Source organism: Ischnura elegans, chromosome 2 (assembly GCF_921293095.1).
Source record: "Ischnura elegans chromosome 2, ioIscEleg1.1, whole genome shotgun sequence".
Taxonomy (NCBI): domain Eukaryota; kingdom Metazoa; phylum Arthropoda; class Insecta; order Odonata; family Coenagrionidae; genus Ischnura; species Ischnura elegans.
The window spans coordinates 87529294-87548709 of record NC_060247.1 but is presented as its reverse complement, the minus strand read 5'-3'; the positions used below and the strand labels follow the sequence as shown (position 1 = coordinate 87548709).

Below are 19416 nucleotides of genomic sequence, written 5' to 3'. Positions count from 1 at the left end.
TGAACAACCATTGCTTGCCCCCCCCCCCCCTAGTTTTGATCCTGGGTAGGCCTTGTCCTTATGATTTGTGTACTATGGAGGAAACATTATACCGTCAAAGTTAGTGCCGCGGCTATCAGCCTGCAAGAAAATCGGTTTCCTTTCTAATTGCGTGTACTAGGCCATATTCCTATTAGGGAAATGGGATCATTGTCTTACTCTCTTCTCCGAACAAGCCGAAGACGGAATACCGGCAGCCAGGTTGGCCGGTCTGGCCAGGTTGGCTGGTCGGCGTTCGTCGAAGACCCCGAGATTGAAGACCTTGAGCTACAATTTGTTTCCACATTTCAATAGGATATTATGCAGCTGCAAAAGTAAAATTTCATTGGGAGATATTTATACCTAAGTTTTTTTAATAAACTTAAAGCATAGCCTAAAATTAGATGGAATTAAAGTGAGAAATTTAGAAAAATATATACGAAATAAAATGGAAAAGATGATGTTCGAATTAGGAAATGTAGATAAATGAGAAAAACAGTCAACTTACCGGTACGATCCGAAATTACGTGAAATAAATTCAATTTTTCAATCAAAAGACCAAAAAGACGTTTAGCAAAAAAATTAATGGCAATGTAGTCAAAATGGAATATACATGTAACTTCCACAAAAAATGGATGCTTTAACAGTTGGATACATGAAACTAACCAACACAGGAAAAAATCGAAGTATTCGGTTTTCAAAAAAAAGCCGTAGGAACACAACAAATAAAACCGCTCGTCATCGCATCAGAAGCACGACTAAATGTGAAAGTGCATTTCAATAGAAAAAAGAGAATATACTTGCGAAAATGTCAGAAAAAATTACTCGCGTGCACCCTGTCGGTAGACCTTTAAATAGGTATTGGAGGCTGGGAAGAGGAGTCCATGGACCATGAACGGCTCTTGCCTAGAAATAGAGTTTTTTTGTTTATAAAAGTGTCCGATTCCCTACGTTAAGCACACGATGTAAGCCATACTCCAGAGTAGTAAATGGAATGCACTCAAAGAAAGAAGCCTTTCAGTGTACCTCTTGCAGTGCCCTTTGATTGCATAATAAGAGTCATTCGTAGCAATATTTATTAGAGATGGACGGATCCCTGATTTTTTTCGGATCCGGATTCGGATCGGATCCTTGATTTTTGGAGCCGGATCTTTCGGATCGGATATTTTCGGATCCAAATGCATTTTCAAATTCCTGACGCTGTGATTCCCCGATGATTGTTCAATCTCTTGGGAAGAGTCACACTATGTGCCAGTCGTATTTTGCTATTTTTATTTTCCACGGCTGAAATTCTCCTACGTAACCTCTGCGAGTGATTTCAAACAAAACGGTTTATGAGTAGGACAAGAACCGCATGCAACTGCGCATTCGAAGATAGAATCGGCACTCTTTCCACCCTAGTGGGGCATTCACTGAAGCTATTATTTAAAATTTCGGATCCAGATCCGATGTCTTCTGCGACTTTGGATCCGATGTATCCGATGAAGAGCAATATCCGCGGATATTTGGATCCGAGGTATCCGATCCGACCATCACTAATATTTATTAATTTTACTTTCTAGTGATTATTTTCTTTTACTATAATATCTATTGTCCTGATATTAAAGTGAATGTGGCCATATCACATCCACACGCTTGCCGCGTCGCCATAATCTCGGCCGCAGTCGGCCAGAACCGGAGTCGACCGCACATTCGAAAAAACGATTTAAAATTCGGGGTTGCAAGTTGGTGCAGGAGTTTACTTTAGATTTACTATTTAGAAGTTTCATAGAACGACATGATATAAGTCACTAGGCGGAAGTCGGCGGAAGTATCTACTTTTTTTCTACTTTTACGTAAAAACTTTTCCCTGAAAACAGGCTCCGCCATTCCGTTATGTATCTATAGTTAATGATGAAAAAAATTCTTTAAAAACCCTTTAAATGGAAGAAAAAGATATGTTAATTAATATAGTATAACATTTTGTCAATAAACTATTCATGAAACCACTGCACGAAGATAAATTTGCCTATTTTCAGAAAAAATTGAGGGTGGTCGTTTGTCGCTAAATTTGTTCAACCTTGGCCTAAAATATATTGTTAACGTGAAGGCAATGAAAAGAAATAATCAGGCAAGTTATATAGAAGTATTTTGAAAACATTTATGCGAAGTTCCAATTTCCTAGCTCAAAATATCGTTTTTGTGGTTTTGGCCAGCGCTTTTCGATTCTAGCCCACTGTGCGACGTCACGAAGTTGTTGAATGGACCGACGAGTATCGCTTGAGGCGTCTCGCGAATCGCATTTTTGTGGGTGCAAGATACGATCGTCGTTAGCCGTGCACAAAATTCCGCTCAAGGGATCATCTTGAATTAAATGATTTTAATATAATTTTAATATGTTTTAAATATTAAAACGTTTTAAATATGTTTACGAATTTCAGTCGTTAAATTGGTTAAAACTATGCATCTAGTTTTAACCGACTTGATAGCTTTTGCAGTTTCACCAATTCTAAAAAATATCCCCTTAAGATCAAGATAATTTTTTTCCTGAACTTTCACTATTTTTTTATGTTTATTCTGTGATCCAGGGCAGAGACCAAACCAAAGCACCAAATATCATTAAAATCGATACAGCAATTCTCGAGTTATAAATGGTGCAATTAACATAATTTTCGACTTCGTTTAATATATATAAGATAGTAAGGAAATACCTTGAAAATATTACACTTTAACGAAACCATGGTCGGAAAAAATAAATCACCATGTGGAAAAAAACTAAGTATTTATTCCTTCAACTCCAACGAATTCGTTATTTTTCATTACTTTCATGGATCCCTAAATACGCTAAATTTGAATGATCCGATAGGACCGGGTTGAAAATGTGACCTTTACGATCTGAGCCGACGTGGAATGATCCTTGACGCGATGTTTGACCTTCCACAAGTGCGTAACAAAGTTCTTATGCTGTGATGAAACATAGCCAGCTCTAAAGCGTATCTTTGCAACGTGATCGTAATCCCGATTTAAAAAGCCCTTGAGTATCTCTATAACGTAGTAGCATGTCTCACGATCTATTCTACCCATAATTCCGCAACCCAGGGCAATAATATTGTCATTATTATCAGCCATTAAATTTCCTGGATGCCTGATATGCATAGCGAGTGAACGATTTCCCGGACGAAACGTAGGCCGTTTACGGAAGCCTCAAACATCAAGTTACCTTAGTTCCGAATTCACTGGTTTATCAAGGATAGCGATCTCACATGAAGGGGCGAGAAACTAAGGGGTAAAAGTGATTTTCTTTCTAAACAGAGTTTACAGGTACAGAAATTTATTGAAGAAATGCATAAAAACTTGGTGGCCAAGTCATACGAGTGAGTCTCTGTTCTGTGCTGACATCAAGTGAAAAATCAAATGCACCACAAAACATCTAATTGATCTCGTTTTTTTTCTTCACCAAATTACTGTTCTTAACTCCGTTTAGAAAAAAAATCCCTTGTACCCCTTGGCTTCTCACCCACTCATACGATACTTTCGAACTACTTACCTTTCCAACGGAGGAAAGATAGCAACGAAAAAAATGATCGGTCGGCAGCTACTAGGCCCCAATGGAAGAAAGGAAGGAAACTAATACCGCACAAGAGATGAGATCAAGCGTATGATGGTGGCAATTACATTGGATTTCCAGTATGCAAGCTCTGACTCGCACGATACAGTCAGTATTGTTTTCTCTTTCGCTCGCAGTTTCTCTTGTTTATTAGGGCTTGTTGTAAGGTCGGGAAAAGTATGGTTCAGGCTTAAAGTAACGCACAAACCTTGTAATGGGAATATGAGATCAGTGGTAAGTTTTCTCTATGAAATTTATAGTCAACTGGGCAATATGATTCCATGGCTATGTAATTAAGTTACTGTACACGCCAATTATTGAGGGGAAGCATCACTCCTCCTCGATAGTTCGAACTTTCTTGCAATAAGTTACTAATTTAAAACTTGCGTTATTTCATAATTTTTTTATGGTATTTAGAACAAAATCTTGGGAACTTTCCTCAAATATCTAACTTTTAAATTTGATAGAATTCTTCCGTTTAACTTGCGTAACTTTACGCAATGTCAAGCCACAGCGCTGTAATTAAGTCTAAAATGTGCGTGCAGAACTTCTGCGTCGAACGAATTAAAACCATCCTTAAGCATTGGACTTTCAATATTTAATTCGCGCAGATAATAAAAACGGTATTTTCTGTGCGCTCCGAAAGTTACAGTAAGACAGTATCGCGATATCAAGATCGCGATAGAAGGCCAATCGCGCAAGATCGCGATAGAAGGCCAATAGAGCATGGATAATGCTTCCTCGTAAAGATATACAATCGATCGATTCCCGGTAATGGAAGAACAGAAAAATGATAACGGTTTAGGTTCGCTGATTAAGACCGCCAGAAGAATTACTGAGAATTCTGAAGAATTCGGAGAAATATATTTTATCAAAAGAAGTAGCAGCAATCCTCCAGGTATAAAAGGGTCGCAAATATTCGCACGGACATCATCAGTTTTTCTCACCTAACAGTCGAAAGGCCACATTTGTGATCGCAGACAGCTAGCCGCAACCTTAGACAAAGCTGGGATTCATTCAACGTAGAGGATGGCAGGAAAAATTACTCTTTGGGTCACGCTGGTGGCTGCCTGCATCGCCGCCGATGGAGCAGGAGTGGCAGGTAATATTTTGGTTGACAACTATGAAACGGTGAGTGCAGGATTCTATTCACGTATGGCGTCAACAGTTTCGGAAGCGATCCTGTTTTCGTCTTTAGTTAGGTACAGAGAAGTCTGGTTATTTCATCGGCTTACGTAATGCTGGCCGTTCTCCCGCTAAGAGTCGATTCGCAAGTCCTCTCTTCCACAAGTTGCTGATTGGATGGCCAGTGTCCCTATTAAAGTTTTCAATATTAATGATTTTCAAGATTTCTTTGATCTGCCTTGGATAGTATCAGCCGTCCTTCGCCAGTACATTTGTCCCTTCAACGTGAATTTCTGTGAGTCGTCTAATTAAATCCATACTCGCAAATGGCGGACACCGTGCTACTTTCGCTTGTAGATTATTCATCTTTGTAGCTATATCTTGATATGTGCGTCGAACATTTATGAAGCAGGACTAGAAGTGCCAACCTGTCTGTTTCACAGCCAGGCTGACTGCACAGAAACGTTTTCAGAAGACACTGGATTAATACTAGCTTATTTAATAATTTATTTTCTTTGTATGAGAGGGGCTTTATACTCTCACTTTTAAAACCAAAAATTGACTTCAGATATTTAAATAAGGCATGTAACAATTCCTTAACCTTAATAACCTGGTGTCACATTTCTTTACCGGAATTTCTGTATAGTGTGATTTTTTCGATAATATCCTGATGTGACAGATGCATATCCATTCGAACCTAAGAATTATCATTTCATAACTTATCAATAAAGTTATTTGCCTTCTTATTTCAGGCCCTTAAGGGCAATAAAGCCAAAGATAACCCAAACATGCCTTCAGAATTTTTTGACAGCCTCTGTTTGAAGCAAAAGCGACGATATATGTTACATGCACACAACCGAGAAACAGAGAAAATGCGGCAGATCAATATTGCAGACGAAAATATGCAGACCGGTAAACAGGCCTCAGCTGTCTCCACGTCAAAGCGATAACGCACTCTCTGGGAGCATCTATGGTTGAAGCAATGAGTAATTGTTTCGTGTCCTTCAAATTTCCATCATTGAGAGCGAAAGAAGCCAAGGTGTACAAGTGACTTCTTTCTAAACAGAGTAAGGTACAGAAATTCATTGAATAAATACACTAAAACTTGGTGGGCAAGGCATGCGAGTGAGTCTCTATTCTGCGCTGACATCGCGTGGAAAATCAAATGCACTAATAAATATCTGTTTGATCTCGTTTGTTTTCTGTACCTACTTTCTATATTCCTCGTTCTGATTACGATTTTCCGAGCTATCGTCCTAACGATAGTTGGCCGAACTAGCAGTGTGAATGCATGTCCTGAAATTAGTTACTGTAGTTTCGAACGTAGGGACTTTACGATGTTAAGGCGCTGGGAGACCGGAAGAGGAAGCGACAAGAGAAAGACGAAAAGTTCGTAAAGGTCCCTTCGCTCTATTTTTTTCATGGATGTGTCCAAGAAAGGAAGAATATAGTCGGAAGAAAAATTATTCGTTAAATACACGTTGAACAAAGTAATATCTTGACCCTGCATACCTCAACAGCTTTGCTAACCGTCAATTTCTCGTTCACTTTAGATGTCAGCACTAGAGGGTAGTACAGGTTTTAACTATCTTCGGCACGACAGTTCCAACGATTGCTGGAACAATCGTAATCTGAACGAGTCAATAGTCAATATCTAACTCTGTTCAGAAAAAAATTCTCTTATATATCTGTTGGCTTCTCACTCCCTCAATTGCTCCAGGTAATCTAGGTAGACGGAAAATTGTCGGATGTAATTCATATTCTATTTTCATTTGCAGGTGCCCTCCGAAAGCGGCAGCCGCCTCAAGTGGATGGCGATCCCCCTTCCTGCAGTCTCACTCTGCCACAGATCATTTATTTCCCGGACGATGAAGGAAAACTCCAACCCGCGATAATGTACGGCCATGAATATTACGTGGAAGCCACGAAGGACGATGTGTACTTCACGCTCTTCACCAGGTCAGCTCCCGGGAGATCTATTTTCTAACGACAGGTTATTTACAGTAAAAATTAAGAATATCATGGCCGGATACAGGATTTTTTTGGGGGGGCAAAGGGTCTGATAAGTGAACGGTCTTCTTATTTTTGTTATTAAATACAACATACAACAATTACTGTGCGAAATACACTCTTTATTTTAATATAAAAGTTATTAGTACGAACATACATATTAATAAGTTACTCATATAATAACGACAGTTTTTTTTATATTTCCAGCTGAAGATGTCTAGAACATCATTGATTGTTATTTCTGGCATAGGAGATTATTTCCATAAAGAATATGAGATATGTTGCATTAGAAGTAAAAAAATGATTTTATACGAGTACCGATAGATGTGTTCTCGATATATTTAACAATATGAAATAATAATCACTTTTTATTTCACTTTTATACGTTGATTACCAGAAAATATTATTTTATTAGCTGCCATTTCATTTAAAAAGAACCATAGAAAAATACATAAAGGATTTGAGTACGATATTCAGAAAATAAATCGAATTGGAAGGTCTTAAAATCGCTACACCGTGAGAAGTAAGATGAGTGTATTCATTTACCACTGATTATTGGAAATGATCAATTAAAATGTACTGCGATAGGTCATATCGGTAGGGGCAACTTTACGCTGTGACGGCCGTTTCCCAAGGACCCGAATTATCTCTCGTAGCTCGACGAAATGTCCGGGAAAGGGCCGCGCTCGAGCGGTGCTTGCTTCTGGCATACCTCGGTCCAAGGGAGCACTATAAAACTATATACATCTACGAAGTACCGTGCAAACCACCACCAGCGCGTTTGCCACGGGATGATTCCACACTAGGCATGCTGCACTCATTCTAGCCTTAATTAAGGCCGTTTTACACGGGGTACGGAATTGCGCAGGTTAGAGCTGCATTAATTTCTAAAATGTCGTGGAATTGCGCGAATGCATGAACGAAATTAAAACAGGGGCTATTTTGCCGTCTCGCATCCACGCATTCTCGCATGTGTTCTAGCAATTCGCCGCTTATACGACGCAATTTTGATTGCTCCTTCGCACGTACGTCAGATTGCGCAATTCCGTGTACCGTGTAAAACGGCCTTCAGAAACGTGGGCGTATATCGCTTTCCGGGCACAGGTCAAGCGCCCAGGACAACGACACTCGGTCAGACCAGGAACTAGGAGAGTGCTAAGGACGCAAACAGATACCACGCAAATAAAACTATTAGTTAACAATAGAAAAGGAAACGGTAGCGTAGTAAGTGATGCATGCATGAGTTATAATATGCCAAAAAATGCATTCTTCAAATATCGCTACAAATTTTTATCAAGAACGGAAAGTTTTCATTTTTAAAAGAGCTGATTTATATGGGCTCAGTAATCGTCTGAAATGGTGCTTTCTCCGTGTTTCAAGAATCAATAATAGAGTTAAATACAGAGGGTGATTGGAAAGCTTTTCTTTCGCTCGTAACCTCAGGGATCAAAAGTTATATCCTTAGTAAAATAAATAAAACTATCAATGAACCCATACTCATATTACTAATACACGTATCTGATATATTCAACCAGCTTAAATCCGGATGTCGGGCAGCCACTGAAGCTAGGAGACAAGGAGCAACTGAGGAGGTCTCACTTCGATGTACATGAAACCACCGTCTTCGTCACCCACGGTTTTTTGTCCTCGGCAAAGGCTGAAGGGGTTACGGGCATCAAGAACAGTAAGTTCCATTCCTTTGAACCGTAGCTACGGGTAATTTGCTTGACCCTATTACGATCCTTTTCAAATATCTTTGCGACTGGCCCAGTCGTGCAGCTCGGAATGTTTCGAGCGGTGTCGCGGCAGGAGGCGGGACCTTTGGCACTATATTGGTTGGATGAGGAGAGGGAGAGTCGGGCGTTGCCATGTTTCCTCAAAAGACTTCGTCAGAGCGTAGCCTACACGTAGGCTACGGTCAGAGAATGGAAACGAAAGACTGTTTCAAAAACCCTCTTCCCACTTGGCAACACAGCTAACTTAATCGCGAAGCGTACATTACGGAGATCTAAAAGCGACTGAATTTCCTAGAGGCAATACCTCACCTATCGCATTTAGATTATTTCTCAGGAAGTCACGTCCCCTCACCCCCAAAAAAACTTGGGCCTTCCTCTCAGCCGCAAAGATATTTGAAATGAACTCGAGTTACGATAGTACTAGAGTCGACGATGTGGAACCAGGGGCCGTATTCTGTATTTCGTCGGTGCCGCACCGGTCGGTTTCCCTTTCAAGCCCACCGACTGGACATCAAACCGTACCGACAACGGATTCCGCACCGACGACGACACTTTCAGCGATTCTGTAAGGTCGTCGGTTTCAAACCAGTCGGTACGGTTCCCCTTCCTTCCCAAACAGGGAAAATCCGAATATATCCGAAGTTTCACGTGTCTCCACCAATGAAAGAAGGGTAAAAACAAGTGAAGACTCATTGGCACAGTTTGTTGTCGTCATTCTCAATCTTTTTATTTGCGGAAATTACGACTTATTGCTAGATTAAGATAAACGATATTGGATAAGTTGTTAACAATGCTTATATAATGTGTGGTAGTATTGCTGTACCTACAGAATCGAAGGAAACAATATTACAACATCACAATAAAGTTTGTATGTGATGGAGATTGTTGTTGCTGGAATGAATTATTGAAACTATCCTTGAGATCGTAGTTTCTTTTTTTAAATATTGGTTCCGTATAATGCTATTTATTCATGATTTGGTAATATAGTTGTCATTAAGTAAGTTCCGTCTAAATGTTATCAACGGAAGGTTATGCCATCGGCACCGTAGCAGACGAAAATAGCATACCATGGAACGTGAACGTAGGATTCAAATGCAAATGTAATATTAGAGGAACAAGTTAGGAAATTGTTATAAAAATATGGAGCTGGGTGCAATTAAAAGAAGTGTAATGACGAGGAAGTAAATAAATTGTGATTGGGTGAAATACATATGTATAAGTTGCGCATTCCAAGTGAGAGAAAATGATAATATTGCGGTAAACCTCATACTTATTAACAAATATCTTCTTTTATCGTCAAGGGAATCAATGGCTGACGATGAAATGAAATATAGTTGCCCGTTACAAATGAAAGAAACTGATACCGTTGTGGCAAACTTCATAGGTACTTAAATAAAAAGATCTTATTTCTATGCCGAGAGAAACGCCAAATTGATGATTGAGTGAAATAACAGTCGCCTATTCAGAGTGATATAAAGTGATAACATTGCGGCAAAACTCATATTTAATCAAAAATATCTTTTTTATGTCAAAGGAGCAAGTAAATGACGATAGAGAGAAATAAAGCCTATTACAAGCGAGTGAAAGTGCGGTAACATAAATGAGAGAGTCATTATATGTTAGCAAACCTCATTTTTATTAACCATTATCTTATATTTCTGTCAAGGTAATTAATATAGATGATGACACAGTGAATTATAGAGGCGTATTCGAAGGGGCAGAAAAAGATAACATTGGAGAAAACCTCATTATTTACTCGGTGATGAGGTAAAAACAAAATAAAACGTACAATGCGCACCGGGGAATTCATGAAACCCACTAGTCGGTGGCCGTACCGACACCTCTTTGCTGTCGGTACGGCTACCGACGATCTCCCGTCCTCTCGTCGGTGCCGCACCGACCGGGTTCGTACAGAATCGCACGACTTCTTACCGGGAGTCGGTGTGACGTCGCACCCGACGAATCGGTGCCGCACCGATCGGTTTGGAGTTACAGAATACGGCCCCAGGACCCAGAAATCGTTAAATCGTGGTATATTCTAATATTCTACACCAAATCCCCCGGACGGGGGGCGACACAACAGCACTTTTCTTGGGTAAGTATTTTTCCATGAGCCGACCCTGGGTAGAACTGTCACTTATTGTGCGATGCCATTGTCCGAAGTGTTTAAAAAAGAAACAATTAAATGAAACGATTAGGTTCGATTTACGGTATCACTCTGGACTCTGGTAAGCTAAATAACGTGCGATTACAGAAATTTATTGATATGGAGTGAAGTTAGACAAGGAGAACCTTAAGGCGGGATTCTTGGGGTGAGGGATGCAAGTCTCTTTTGCAGAGGCTTCTTCGCAGATTATCCCCGCACCCAAGCGTTATTCCTCTACCTTTACTTTCATCTTCAGAGGAGAAACTATATAAAATGGACAAATATGAAAAATAAACCTGTTTCCGCATTAATGAACTGTGAAAATAGTGTGTCGACGATCATCGTACCTCAAAAAATTCCTTCAAACGCTCAATAACAGAAAAGTTAACGAACACTTAATAATAAAACATCATTTCTGGCTTTTACAGTGGAGCCGGAAAAAGTTGACCCACGATAGGTAAATGAGTTCAAAAAGGGTTAGGGGCAATGTTGTCAGGTGAAAAACGTAAACTTATGCGGTCAGAGATGAAAAAAGTCGAAGTAAATAAAGGGCTCAATACACCCTTTAAAGCAGGAATATTCAACATTTTTTAATGTAAGGACCAAAAATCGATTTCAAATCGTCCGGCCACAATGCCCCACGTCACCTTACTACCACATCATTAAAATTTAAAAAAAAACATATAATTTCAAAATGCAATGCCTAATCATTATTGGTTAAAAAGCTCAATCATTCAATCAATGAGATTTTTAACACAGCTTATTTTTGACGAGTGTGTCGATATTTGGTTCGCGATGCAATATTTTCTTTAGCCTCTAGGAGCCGCAAGAAATTAGCCGGCAGGCCACGGATTGAAGACGCTTGCTTTAACGTGATAACGAGGGAGTGTTTATTTTCAATTATTCCTGACTATTCACGCACAAGTGACAACATTGAATGGAAAAGAGTAGATGCGGGTTCTAAACGAGAGACAGCGATTGGCTCGGCGACACGTGCAGTCACCATGGTTCTCCGCCCACTATCTTCTGTCATTGGATCACTGTGGACGCTTTGAGTGCAGGTGTGCAACCGAGATTGAAAAAACGAGATCCGTTATCAAGTGTTGTGTATGATGAATCTGCCTATCTGATAACTGCAATAGAATTTGTTTTATTTTTTTATATTTTGATAATAAATTTTATATCTAGTAAGTTGAGCACTCACGAACAAGGAGACGAATGAATATTTCAATCAAATCCATTTAAATGAGCAAATAAAGGCAAAAAACATCTTTCTAAACTTTTTCAATTCATCTGCCTTACCCAATGGTACAAATGGTCTAAGTTGCTGGTAGCACTCTCTTAATACCTATCTCACTGCGAATAATACAGGATGATACTTACACGGATACCAAGAGGTGCAACTGATAGATACCAATAAATTTACGAATTTAAAGGGCTTCCCAATGAAAATTCATCTTTTTTAAATTCTGCTTTATCATCTGCAGTGTACGTACACAATAATCCATTCAACGTGATAACGGTGGACTGGTCTAAGATCTCAAAAAACCCGATATACTGGGTGGTGAAGAAGCAGACGATCTTCGTGGGTGGCGTAGTGGCTCAATTCCTGATATTCCTGAACGAGGCGGGATACAGAGACCTGGGCAGAGTCCATCTGGTCGGTCACAGCCTCGGAGCACACGTCATGGGCATTGCCGCCAAGGAATTCAAGAATGAAACCAATAACGTTGGCCGCGTCACTGGTGAGTAATATTGTGATGTGGATACGGTCAGGCCCGGAACTGGGGCGGGGGAGAGGGGGCAGTTGCTTCGGCGGCAGATTTCAGGGGACTCCAAAATTTGAAAAGTATATTTTTAAAAGTAATTTAATTATTCTACTTAAAATATTTAACCATAATTATTCATTTATGAATTATTAAGAAATGGTATTTTGAGAAACATCTTATTGGCAAATATATGGTGAGTAATTTCAACTTCCGCATCTCAAAAAAATAGCATACAGATGAATTATGTTACAGCGGTGGGGGGAGCGGAGGGAGGAAGCGAGGGGGAATCAAGGGAGGGAGATGGGAAACTGATATTTTCCCCCTCACAAAACTCCTAGTTCCGGCCCTGGATGAGGATTTTTTTCCAGGGTCTACTCAAAATAAACGGAAAATTTCAAGATGATAAAATTTAATTCACAGATTGAAATGGCACCGATAAAGACGGCTATAGCGGAAAGTATGCGTTCCCTGCATAGCTAATATGAACCGGGAAATCCCGTTACGAAAGTTAATTAACAAATGTGAATGGTGGACTTGTCAAGACTAATATTCAATCTTTGGTGGTATGACAGAAGAGGTAGATTTCTTGTTTTTCTGTATATACTTGCCGTGTATAAACTGACGTCAAATAATGGTGATATGGTATTAGGAAGATATACTTCGGTTGATTGGGATAAAATAATTTCAAACACATTTTTTCTTTAACGACTGAATCAAAACATTAAATAGTGAAACAATTAGAATGTGAAAAATCTATGTCATACATTATTTACTTGTGGTAATATCATCCTTGTCAAAAATAGTGTTTCGAGCGTCGATTTTTTTTTACGCTTTAAGCAAAATAGAACAGATAATTTTTGGGTTGTGTTACTGAGCTTCAAACCTCAACTTAAATGCGTATTTTCATGGCAAGTATGAAAAATAATGACATATAAGGTACATTAAAATCACTTTGATTTCTACCAATCCCATTTCTACGTCTACATAATACCCTGCGAGCCACCTCTAGGGTGTTTGGCAGGGGGTGAACAATCACCAGCATGCAGCATGCAATTGGACTCCCACATGCACACCACACAGTCCAAAAAACGTCACGCATACTAACAAATCAAAATGTAATGTTGTTGTTCCCATATTCCCACGGTGATCCCATATTGGGATAGAGACAACGAGACGTCTTCCGCGACAGATGATCCAACATCCTATTGGTCGCAGGTTTAAATGCCAAAGTAACAGCGTATGATGGTCACATCATTACACTATGCGCTGCTAACCTTATCCTGTTAGAAATGCGATTTTTTGTGGATTTGGATACAGCAGTAAGAACATCAGGAAGAGAAACGCTTTAGCGAAAGAGGCGTTCGTGAACATGAAGGAAATTATGAGAGGGTCGCCATGTAAGAGTTTAAAGAAAGGATTAGTGAAGAGTCTGATCTGGGGTGTAGCGCTTTGCGATGCGGAAACGTGGGCACTTAGGAAAGAGGAGAAGAGAAGAATGGAGGCATTCGAATTGTGGGTATGGCGAAAAAAATGGAGATGATGAAAAGGGCAGAGAGGAGGAGAAACGGCAAAGTTCTGGACATGGTGGATGAGGAGAGGAAGCTTTCAAATGAGATTTGAAAGAGACAGAAGGTATGGATGGAGGGAGTACTTCGTGGGGAGGGGATGTTGACAACAGTGTTAGAGGGTGGAATGTTAGGTAAACGAGGGAGAGGGAGGAGGAAATTAGGATTTTTGTTGGAATGAAAGGAAGTAGGCCTGTGTAGTAGCTGTGAACTGAAGAGGGAAGAACATGAGCGAAGGGGAAGTCGACAGAATACTTTTCAAGTACTTCATCGAGACCAACCTTAAACGGCAGATTACTTTAAAAATAAAAAATACATTGTCTCTCAACAGGTCTCGACCCCGCTGGATACTGCTACGACCCGGACGAAAAGGATGTCCGGCTGGACCGCGAGGACGCGGAGTTTGTCGACGTGATCCACACGTGTGGAGGCACACTCGGCATGAAGGAGTCCATCGGCTCCGTGGACTTCTTCCCAAACGGCGGTGTAAGTCCACAACCAGGGTGCACTGTAATAGGTAAGGCAGGCCAGGCTCATGCAAGTGGTGAAAAACATCACGTTCTTGTCCAATTCTTCCGTTAGTGAGCTGCCCCAGTGCCATCTATCGGTTACTCTTGTGGGCCAAAGCAAAGTAGGAAAAGATTCCTTGCTGGCTACCCTAGTAACACAGTCTGTTGGCGCAAATTCGTTTTTTGGTAGGCATCGTTGGGAAAGCGGGACACTTTTGGCCAACAAACTGTGTTACTAGGGTAAAGGTGAACGGAATCTGAGATTTTAGTTCGGATAATCTCAGTTCGAATCCTGTTCAGGGAAAATATTTAAGTATTTATCTTATTGCCTTTTTGAACATTTCGCAATTTTGTACTCCACGTTGACTCTGTTAAGGTTTCCTGCTGACTAACCCGCAGCTCTCATAAAATCTGAGAAACTAATTCTTCAGGTTCACTTTAGACTTTTTTTGTACATTAGAAAAAGCGTAATTGTCTCACGCTAACAACAAAATTTCTTCTACATATTAATGAATACAATAATAATCTGTTGAAGGCTGGTAGCGATGGCTTTTAGAATACCGCACAATTATCAAAATACTTTTCATGCACAAAAATAATCCATGATTCTCGGAGTAATACAAATTCGGCAACTGCGTTTTCATTAGGTTTTTCTTCGTTTTTTTTCCTATATTGCCTCTTTCTTTTTAGTTTTCAATGTTCTCTCCTTTTGTGCCATATCACGAATTGTGCCTTGTGCAAGTGCATGTAAATAATATTTCTTTGTTCATTCAATCCGCAGTAGATAAGGATAGATGTTCCCACAGCCGCGTCTGGGACCTCTACAAGGAGTCCATATCCTCTACTTACTTCACGTCCATACCATGCAGAAGCTACGACGACTTCAAGCATAACAGAAACTGCAACATTAATCTGTGGGCTCCTATGGGAGAGCACGCTCCGGCATGGTAAGAAACAGTGAAATATGCGGGTTGGCCGCGTGGGGGTCCCAAAAAAAGGATCAATATAGTTAATTTTACGTATTGCATAGTTCGCAGCCAATTTTTAATTTTGGGGGAACTCTACGGTTCAGGGAGAAAAAGGGGATATAGTTAGTCCTTGTCATCCACGATTCCAATATAAAACTACTCCACTTCTCCCGGTAAAAGCATCGAATGGCCCCGGGTTCAACGTCAGGTCAAATCGTTGACGTTCACTGAATGAGGAGATGGGCAAACTACGACATATAAACGCGTTTTTCATTCCATTTCTGCAGTAAAATCCCCGTATTTTACCAGAAGAACCAAGGGTGATAGAATAGAATTTTTCGATACTGAAATACAAACTTCCTCCGTTTTTCAGGCACCATCTTTCCCTCTCTTACCCTCCTCTCTATTACGTTTGCTTTCTTCTTCAGATTTTTCAATCTCCTCCCCCTCCTCTCTTCCCTTCTCTTTCCTCCACTACATTTAACAAAAATTAATAAATTGAATGCACCAAACACCATTTTGAACCATGTTGTGACTTAAAGATGATGTAGTACCATCGAAACTTACAGTCCAGCCGGCGAGAGTTGTCCGATGACAGTTCAAAAAGAGGGGCGGAGTACCCTGCGCCAGCATGGTTTTCAGTCCCCCAAACATTCCATGCATTGCTGTCCCCCAAACGCACCTCACACACTCGCCTAGTTATACAATGTTGTCACATGCATGTGGAGCACTGAAAAAAGCCTGAGCCCCTAAAACAAGCCCTTTCCTCGAATCAACAAAACATAAGATTCTTCCATTGGGTCCTTCAAGCTCGTCGTCCTTTCTGGATCCTTTCTTCTGGGAAGCCTTTTGTTTGCATGTGATGTGGGCGTTTCCCTTTCTTACCTGGCAACCTCATTCCCTACCCCGAACTAAACCCTACAACCTGTCGTCGGACCTCTCTCTTTGTAGTGCCTGTCGTCGGACAACTCTCGGCGGCCGGACTGTGGATCGGAAAAAGTCTAACGATTTGATCGTTGGATTCTTCTTCCTCATAGAATGATCCTCCAAAATCGATAGAACATTAATGGCTTCGCCTGGTTTCGCTATTTAGTTGGGCCCTCTTTGCTTCTATAGCGTTGAGGCGTTTTTCCCCGTCCCATCCCTTCCGCTCCTATCCCTTCCCAGAGGCGTCGACGGGCTCCTATCGCGGCGGCGCCTCTTTCCTTTTTCCTTCCTCTCCAGCCCCTCCCCGAGTGATCGGGCGTCTCTGACTTGGTTCCCGGGCCCGTGTGTTGTATCCGTGAAAGGCTACCCTTGAGCCCTTAATCCGTTTTGTAAATCGGAATAAAAGCTTCTTATCGTGGGAATTTGCAAGTGTTTTTTTTCAATATTTTAGGTTGTTTTACCGAGCTTCAAACCAAAATGTGCTCTACTAAAATGTGTGGCGAAAATAAAAATTGGCGAATAAAACTCAACCTTACTTTCGCAGGATTACTGGGAACTACTACCTGGACACAGCCGCATCTTCTCCGTACGCCCTTGGGCAGCTCTTCCACTAGTTGAAACGGATTCTGAGTGGCTTCAAACCAGTAAACACGCAGGCTTGGTAACAAAAAACTAGAATAAGGAGGTTACGGAAAATCTGCATTTGTCAATCAATCTGCCTAATTCCTTAACCGTAACAACATCAGTCATATCAAGCTTGTCCACTAGTAATACACATGTTACCTTGAAGCAGAGAAATGCGACTGGAATACAACGTTGCAATTAATACGCATGTGCCAATAAAAATGTATCTCTTGAATGAAATAAAGATAAAATCAATTTCATAAAATAAAATCAAATTAAATCAGCCCTTCGTGCATTTTATTTTGATAATTTTTTGCATGTATTTCCATGCCAAGAGTGACGGAAAAAAATCGATCCTGAGCCTCAAGACAGTTAGAGCGCCTCGGTAAAGAAAACAAGATTTTGATAAAACTTTGGTCACATTTTCTTTGGAAAACGCACTTCCACTGATCCAAAGAAAAAGTTATTCCCATGCGTCATTTTTGAGTTATTTGACGGTAAAATTAATGTAATTTAACATGGGCTCTTGCGGAGAAATTTGGTTTTTTCGAGCTAGGGAAAATGTTGGTAACAAGAAGTTATTTAAACGGCATTCGTCAGATGATCAATTTTGTGAAAAATCTAAATATTTACTGGAAAGTATATGTTCGTGATGAAATAAGAAAGATATTTGCGATAAACTGCCTTTAATTGGCAAGGTTGCCGTAGGAATCTCTTGTACCAGCATCGCAAAACGAAAACCATTGCACCGACTTCGCTTAAATTACGCTAATGTATTCAGTTTCACGGCTTTTACATGCCTCTTACATAACTTTTGTTTATAAGTAAACATATTTTTTAGGATTTACCACGTAGATAGTGAATATTTAGTCAAGTAGAGTCTTTAAAATGTCATTGTGCAAAGTTTCGCAGCAGTATTGAAACTAGTCAAGTTGGCTACTGAATATACCTTTAAAAATTCGTTTTTGACGTTTTAATTGAGCTGAGGTGTAAAATTGCACTCGTATTTCATTCCTAATTGATTTTTTTTTTCATTTTTTTGCGACTATTTTTCGTAAGTTATAGGTATCCCGGGTACATCACTTGACTTCAGCCGATTCCATTATAACTACCTTAATCACTGAACTCAAACAATCAATCGCTGGCCACTATGTATGACACGCGGAAGCAGCTGAGGGCAGGCTGAAGTCAGTCTAGGCCCTCCATTCACGTTCGACTTCCGTGTATTTCAAGTAGGAAAGTACGCAAAATTCGAAAGCGAGGACAATGAAATTTTAGGCTGTCGCAAGGGATTTAAGTAATTTATCTAGTGGAAATATCATCGGAATTTGAAAAGCTGAAAAAATCAAATTCCACGCTTTCTGTAAATAATTATATGAGGCGCAATGTCCTATATGTCCTTCTGAAGATGCCCTTCACAAGATTTCCTTCTTGATTTCTTGGCTTCACTTGGAGAAAAGTGACAATATTCCATTTTTTTAGATCACGCTATGCATTGTACGTACGTTTAGATCTTATGCATGACACATTCAGTCGATCGCACAATAAAGGCAGATTTTGTAGGCAAAAGATAAAAATTTTAAATCTTGTTCTGGGAATTCCGAAATCTAAAAAATAATCAAGTAGCTATATTTTTATCTGGATCCAGTTCCGAAGAAGGAAGAAGAAGAAAGGATAGACACGAATATTTTTTCTGATATCATAATTTTAAATGTCCACTTCGAGAGAGCTACCAATGAAATAGAAGAGAAAGCGCCAGGAGTAGAATTTCCACCCTGAAAACAAATACCGTGCAGCGATTAGCCAATAACATATCAGTCAAAGCAGAGACGGAGAACAACCTAAAGAAAATTCGGCCAATTATGGAAAACATAATGGCCACCTACGAGTATAAGCTGAAAATCAAAGTAAAGAAAAGAAAATATCTGCAATAAGATGCTAAAAGAAAGATCTGCAATAGAAGAGAAGAAACGAAGATCAGCCTGAGACTAGGTAACGATAAACTTGAGTAGATGAAGGAGTTCGACTATTTGGGTAGCCGAGCGATCAACGATGGACGAAGCAAGGAAAAAATTGTTAAGTAGAATGTCCCGCGTGAAGAGAGCAGTTATTCGCGTTTTAAACCGCGTTCCTTCCTTTTTTAAAACATGAATAAAATCAGGATTATAATATGATGCAGGGGGAACAATATATATATTTTAGGACGATTCTAGTGTTTCCTAAAATATTTAATATGATTTTGAAAATTTTGAAATTAAGCAAGTTAAATTTTAGCTTTCGGTCAATTTCAGCGTTATATTATGTGCATATAAAACAAAAAAACTTTTTTACAAAAAAAACTGGAGATATGGTCATAAAAGCGAAAAATCTTTTCGATTTTCAGTTGTTATTTTCTATTGTTAAGGCCTGAAACTTTGAGGAAACATTATTTTT

The 19416-nt window shown here is 39.8% G+C and overlaps 1 protein-coding gene across 2 annotated transcripts; it reads left to right on the top strand.

Moving 5' to 3' along the window:
* Positions 1–4527: 4527 nt before the first annotated feature.
* Positions 4528–17267, top strand: LOC124154115 (inactive pancreatic lipase-related protein 1-like). Of its 2 annotated transcripts, none has more exons than XM_046527647.1 (7): positions 4528–4706; positions 6508–6688; positions 8275–8423; positions 12109–12366; positions 14287–14472; positions 15249–15411; positions 16904–17267. In XM_046527647.1, exons 1-7 carry the CDS (start codon positions 4634–4636, stop codon positions 16971–16973), a joined length of 1080 nt encoding a protein of 359 aa, XP_046383603.1. In that variant the 5' UTR covers positions 4528–4633; the 3' UTR covers positions 16974–17267. The 2 variants fall into 2 exon arrangements, with proteins under 2 accessions (XP_046383603.1, XP_046383602.1); XM_046527646.1 differs by having other exon boundaries at positions 15246–15411.
* Positions 17268–19416: the final 2149 nt, after the last annotated feature.

What these genes read in the sequence shown, in the direction of transcription:
- LOC124154115 (XM_046527646.1), top strand. Translation starts at nt 4,634, where the DNA reads ATGGCAGGAAAAATTACTCTTTGGGTCACGCTGGTGGCTGCCTGCATC. An exon ending in TAACGTTGGCCGCGTCACTG is followed by an intron (nt 12,367 to 14,286) that starts GTGAGTAATATT and finishes GTCTCTCAACAG; the next exon opens with GTCTCGACCCCGCTGGATAC. An exon ending in ACCAGGGTGCACTGTAATAG is followed by an intron (nt 14,473 to 15,245) that starts GTAAGGCAGGCC and finishes TTCAATCCGCAG; the next exon opens with TAGATAAGGATAGATGTTCC.